The 6,608-nt window shown below is 35.6% G+C and overlaps 1 protein-coding gene across 1 annotated transcript; it reads left to right on the forward strand.

Moving 5' to 3' along the window:
- LOC117984567 (facilitated trehalose transporter Tret1-like) lies at window positions 1-2,966 on the forward strand. The gene is made up of 3 exons (XM_034971194.2): window positions 1-78; window positions 1,036-1,174; window positions 1,681-2,966. Exons 1-3 carry the CDS (start codon window positions 4-6, stop codon window positions 2,964-2,966), a joined length of 1,500 nt encoding a protein of 499 aa, XP_034827085.2. The 5' UTR covers window positions 1-3.
- Window positions 2,967-6,608: the final 3,642 nt, after the last annotated feature.

A 6,608-nucleotide genomic window follows, 5' to 3' on the forward strand; every position in this document is an offset into this window, starting at 1 on the left:
AAAATGGAACCATCTTGTGAGTTAAATAAATTACCACCAAATTCAACGAAGTCTCCAAGGATTTACTTACTTAGACAGGTGAGATTTTTTCCAATTATTTTCGAATTAAGCTTTTAGGGTTCCGTAGCCGAATGCTAAAAAACGGAACCCTTATAGATTCGTCATGTCTGTCTGTCCGTCCGTATGTCACAGTCACTTTTTTCCCAAACTATAAGAGCTAAACTGTTGAAACTTGGTAAATAGATGTATTCTGTGAACTGCATTAAGATTTTTACACAAAAATAGAAAAAAATCAAATTTTGGGGTTCCCCATACATAGAACTGAAACTCAAAAAATTTTTTTTCATCAAACCCATACGTGTGGATAGGTCTCAAAAATGATATTGAGGTTTCTTATATCATTTTTTTCTAAACTGAATAGTTTACGTAAAAAATGTGTGTGTGTGTGTCCCCCCTGTAACTTCTAAAATAAGAGAATGATAAGACTAAAAAAAATATATGATGTACATTACCATGCAAACTTTCACCGTAAATTGGTTTGAACGAGATCTAGTAAGTATTTTAGCGTTTAAACTACCGTGAGTGATTTCCTTTCTAAATAATATCTGTCCCGGTGTACTCACGTGTTTAGTCGACGTTAGCCCGAGTAGTTTCGAACCCATACGGATTTGTTATAACGGGTTCTAGTTTCGAATCCATTTTGACTCAAAACCGCGGCACGTGCGCGAACGGACTCCCTTGAAAAAGGACCCCGTATGGGTTCGAAACTAGTCGGGCTAACGTCGACTAAACACGTTAGTACAGCCGGGACAGATATTATTTAGAATCTAGTACCTAAGTAGTTTTTGATTTATCGTGCAAAAAACGAACTGAATACCTTATACCTACTATAAAACTGAAATTACTGTAAATGCGGAGAAAACAGTTCTAGTAAGTAGGTACCTAACCGTAGTAGTTCGTAACGGCCCTAGTATACCAACAAGGAAGGATAAACCACCAGCAACTAATTTTTTAAAAGCTTTCATTTCTTCTCAGATATTCGTATGCAGTGGAGTGACATCATACTTTTTCATTAGCGGGCTATTTTTTGGTGCTCCTACAGTTTTTGTACCGCAGATACGAAAAGAAGCAAATTCTACCGAAATTATTAGCATGGAAATGATGTCTTGGTTGAGTAAGTATTTACTAAGTACTAAGTAGGCTATTCAATAGACTTACAAACTGTTAAGTATCAAAGTTTAAAAAGCACTAGAAATATCACAATACATTGTAGGTATGAAGGTAATTACTAATTATTAGGCATTATGATCACTAGGATATTAGTGTGTTTAGATAAAATTATTTTATTTTTTAATTTCGCATGACGTGTCCAATGACACATTATATAGGTACCCAGTTACCTTAGTACCCAGTTACATTTGTCCTTGCATTTTATTGAGTATACTTGGTAGTACACTTACCTACTTACCTATAAAGTTTTTTTTTTTTTTGTATGTCCGCTTTTTTGTCCTCCGACATGATGATCGGAGACCTTTTATAGCTGACATGGCTTGCTTTCTTTCTTTTTTTTTGCATTGCTCTGTTGGACGAGAATAAACAGCTACGTTTTTTTTCAGCTTGTCATTTTCAAAGTTTAAAACGTTCAAGATATTAATGTATTTTTGTTTATTTCTTTTCTAGCGTCTATTTCTAATTATGGGTCTCTACCATGGGCGATAATTTTTCCTATAATTGCTGTTCGATTTGGGAGAAAAATACCATATGCTGTTACATGGGTGAATACGATGGTTTGCGTGTCATTGTTTTACTTTAGTTCAAGTACTACTGAACTTTTAATAAGTGGGTTTTTACAAGGAATAATCTTCACGGTACTTTTCTCAATATCAATCATGGTACTCACTGAATACACATCCCCTAAGTATAGAGGAATACTTATTACTTTTAAGGCTGCAACATTTTATTGGGGTGTCTGGATCTCTAACGCCATCGGAACCTTCTTTCACTGGAAAAATATTAGTATATTGATTTTTATATGTTGCATCTATAATATAACTGTACTATTTTGGCCTGAGTCACCTCTATGGTTAGCAACTAAAGGACGGTTTGATGAGTGTGCAAAATGTCATCGTTGGCTCAAAGGAAGAGACGAAAATTCTGAAGAAGAACTTAAGCAACTCATATCTTTGCAGCAAGATAATCTAAAACGAAAGAAAGAATATCACGGAGACAATCAGAAGAACAGCATCAATAGAATGTATCACACAATCAAATCAAAACAATTTCATAAACCACTAATGTACTCCATACTTGCTATGTGCCTTTATCATTTTTCAGGGAAGATGGCTTGTACTGGATATGTATTACAGATTATTCAAACAATATCAGTAAAAAAATCAACGGCATATGCAGGAATGCTTGTATTAGACGGAATTACTGTTCTTGGAATGTATGTAGGAGTCTTTCTTACCAAGTTTCTTAATCGCCGTACATTGTTGTTAGGATCATCAGTTATAGGAATAACGTTTTTGTTTATGTTATCATTATATTTATATTTAATACATTTAAGGGTTATATTAGAAAATGAATATTTAACTATATTTCTCATAATGGGATATTCTGTAAGCATGAGTTGCGGTCCTATGATTATGTCTATGTGTTTTTCTAGTGAATTAACACCATTAAAGGGAAGAAGTTTATTTTTATCCATTTTCACATTATCAGTTAACATCATTATGGGTATGAATTTACAAATTTTTCCATTTATTTTTAAATATTTTGATTCGCATGGAGCATTTCTTTTCTATGCTCTAATGTCGACAATGTTCACTTTCATATTACACAAGATCTTACCTGAGACAAAAGGTAAAACTATTCAAGAAATAGAGAAATGTTTTTCGGATGTAGACATTGTGCTAGAAGAAGAAAGTGCATTGGTAAATTTAGATATTCGTAAAGCGAATAGTTAGTTTCATAATAAATAAATAAATAAAATAATTGTTTTTATTCAATTAAGCTTTTACTTGATTTTTGAATCGTCAGAGGCATCTACCATCTAATGCAGCAGGATCGAGGCTCTCACATAGGCCTAGTCTGATTAGTCGGTGCAGAAGCGGTGCGACAGCTCGATGTCGAAGGCATAACGCGCCGCTTCTACTTTCGCACAATATGTCTGCAGAAAATTATGCAAAGCCGCTTGTGCCGTCGTGAAATAATATCGTCTTCGAGTTTAAGTGATGAAGATACTTTAGTTTGTTACATTTATACTCGTTTACGTAAAAAAATAAAGCGTTATTGGCGTCATCCTCACATCCAAAACTAGATGATGCCCGCGACTTCGTCCGCGTGGATTAAGGTTTTTAAAAATCCAGTGGGAACTCTTTGATTTTCCGGGATAAAAAGTTGCATATGTCAATTTCCGGGACGTAAGCTACCTCTGTATCAAATTTCATACAAATCGGTTATGAGGATGGGCCTTTAAGAATGCCGTGGGAACTATTTGGTTTTCCGGGATAAAAAGTACCTAAGTAGCATGTTTATTTTAATGGATACCTTGGATTGTTTTATAGGCAAAGCAGATACCAGAGGAAAAAACATTTTTAGACGCAGGATCGTATTTACCGCGATCACGTGATCAGCATAACATGTGCTAGGTGTTTCAGGCATAATTATTATTGAGTTAAGGGATCATGCTATAATTAAAAAAAAAAAAAAAATACACTCGCTGCGCTTGCTCTCCTGTTTATTGCTGTGTTCTATATTACTGTCAAATTGAAAGGTAAAATTCCACTAACCAGAAAAGTACTCGTACATATCCGATCAAGCCGAGCAAAAGTTTTTTCTCATGATTCGGTTAAGGCCCTAATGAAAATAAAATGAAAGGGATGTAGATAGTTGTAAGTATAGGTACTAGGTTTTGTAATTTGTTTTTATTATTACCTAAGCTTTTTGTTTCACAATGACGTGTTGGGCGACAGTTGCCTGCCCTTGTTCAAATACTGATTAATAAGACGGGACAAGGTTTTTAGTAGGTAACAATGTTAAATAAGATTTTCTTATACTATAAAAATTATCGGATTTATCTTGGACATACCGCGTACAAAATAGTAGTGTAGGTACTTACTACAAGTACCTACACTAAATGGGGAAGGTTACAGATGTACTGACGACTGACGTTTACTTATGGCGAGAAAGCTATAATATTTTGGACATGTGATACGTACCATCAGGAACTCCTGGAAGTATGAACAACTTATCATACTTCCAAAGAAAAGCGGCAGGCAGAAGGAGGACGGAGGACGGATATAAGTCACTACATACTGGCGCAAGCTCCAACTTTTAAGCTTGCGCCAGTGGTTTGTTAAGAGCTCAAGATTGTTAATTAGAGCAAAAGGTAAAATGATTACTAAACTTCGTACCTAAGGAGACGAATATAATAATTCTAACACCTCTACAACACATTAAAAGGAGATATATTTTTATTTCTTGATATTTTATTTAACATCTCACAGTTGGACAAATGTTTCCCAAACTTTAAATGTTTTGTAACGTGTGCTATGCAAGGACAAAGTTTTCCATGGTTTTCCCATATTATCCTATTCCGTCTCGACTTAACGGGGTTACTGGATTCCTATGTATAGTAGTTCCCTTTTATAGCTAAGTGTAGCTCTATAAGTGAAGCTTATTAAGTGTAGCTCTAATAATATATTTTGTGAGTTTATAAATATTTTTTGTGACCCCTAAAACATGAAAAGAAATTATTATGTGGGTACCTACTTAGTACGTCATGTCTCACGTGATAAAAATCCTAAGGTGCAATTATTAAAAACTATGAATAAAAATATAAGCATATCATGTGTCATAACTTTATGATATACGATTATATTATTATCTTTTAGAAACGTCTTAATACAATTACACATCAAGACAGTCATATCGGTCATTATTTACAAGTATTTTCAAAGGCCGGACTCGGAGTATTCTAGTTCCTATAGACGCCGGAAGTGGGAGCAAGGTCTATGTCACTGCAGGCCTTCCTTCCGCACTTTATCTCGAATTAATGTGGTTTTAATGTATTCTGAACAAAACGTATGAATTGCTCTTATTAACATGTATTATTTAGTAGCTATTCCGGAAGGAAATAAATACTTACCAGTCGCATTGGTTTTGTATGTCGCGTAGGTACCTACCTACTAATCTACTAACTAATCTTAATAATTCTTGGAGACCATTCCACGTTTTTCAATCGATAACAGTCCTTATACCAGAGACAGTTAAGTTTCTTAATTGCCCTGCCGGGAATCGAACCTCGAGAAAAATGCGAAATTGTATCTGTCTATCTGCTACGTCGTTTTTACGGCCCATCTTTTGAACCGATTTCAAGGTGCAGAGATTCATAGCTTGCATCTCGGGAACGGACATCGGCTATATTTTGTCCAGGAAAATGACAGTGCTATTAAAAATTATTATACCTACATCGACATTTAGAATGAGATTTCGGCTTTATCCTTGCACTCATTTCTATGTGACGTTTTGTCGGTCTCAACGACAGAGACGACGCTCTACGAAGCCGCTATCTCTCTCTTAAGGTCGATATACAATATTTTCTGCCGCGTACTGTACCTACACTGACCTTTTTATCATATAGGTGAATATTTCGACTTGCAATGAAACGCTTTAAAGAACTCAATTTTGTTTCCTTCTCATTTTAATTTTTGTAAAAAATTTAGTGCAGGTATTTTGGATGGTTTGTTTATTTAAAAAAGTAGGTACTTATTTTAAGAAATACCAAAAACAGGTTGTTATATTATTATGTACCTACCTACAGGAATATTTCCGTAAGGTCAATAAGTTACTAACCTCAGTTATTAACCTTTGTTTTTAAACTGAATCGGACCTTCACGAGTTAACAAAAATAACTGTGCCTACAGATATTTATTGAAAAAGCTATTTTTTGTCGTTTTTATTGAATAAGAAATTATTAAGATTCATGGATAAATTAATTTTGCGCATCAATTGCGAAACAAAGATGTTACCTACCCACAAAATGTCCACGCGGACGAAGTCACGAGCATAAACTAGTGATTAGTGATATTATATTTGTGGCGCAGGCGGTGATCGCTTGAGCGAGTAAGGCCACACTCCCTGGAGGTCCCAGGCTCGATTCCCGGCAGAGGCAATTTGGAATTTTATCATTTTTAAACTGTACCTGGTCTGGTGGGAGGCTTCTGCCGTACTTAGTTACCACCCTACCGGCAAAGCCGTTCAGCTGAGCAATTTAGCGTTCCGACACGACGCCGTGTGGAAACCAACAAGGGATATGAATTTAATAAAACTGCCAAACCCCTTCCAAGTTAGCCTGCCTACATCTTAGGCTGCATCATCACTTACCACCAGGTAAGATCGCAGTCAAGGGCTAGCTTGTAATGGAATAAAAAAATGTTTTGAAATATTTTGCATTCCGGAACGATGCCGTTTAGATGCCTACGACATGAACATATCCTAGACATCTAAACGGCATCGTTTCGGACATATTCATCATGATCAACCCATTGCCGGCTCATTATTGAGCACGGGTCTCCTCTCAGAGTGAGAAGGGTTTTGGCCATACC

This window comes from Maniola hyperantus, chromosome 8 (genome assembly GCF_902806685.2).
Source record: "Maniola hyperantus chromosome 8, iAphHyp1.2, whole genome shotgun sequence".
Lineage (NCBI taxonomy): Eukaryota > Metazoa > Arthropoda > Insecta > Lepidoptera > Nymphalidae > Maniola > Maniola hyperantus.

Bases quoted from the DNA above. Each gene is read 5' to 3' on its own strand.
- LOC117984567 (XM_034971194.2), top strand. From the start codon at position 4: ATGGAACCATCTTGTGAGTTAAATAAATTACCACCAAATTCAACGAAG. The intron at 79-1,035 runs GTGAGATTTTTT...ATTTCTTCTCAG, and splicing joins GGATTTACTTACTTAGACAG to ATATTCGTATGCAGTGGAGT. The intron at 1,175-1,680 runs GTAAGTATTTAC...TTTCTTTTCTAG, and splicing joins GGAAATGATGTCTTGGTTGA to CGTCTATTTCTAATTATGGG.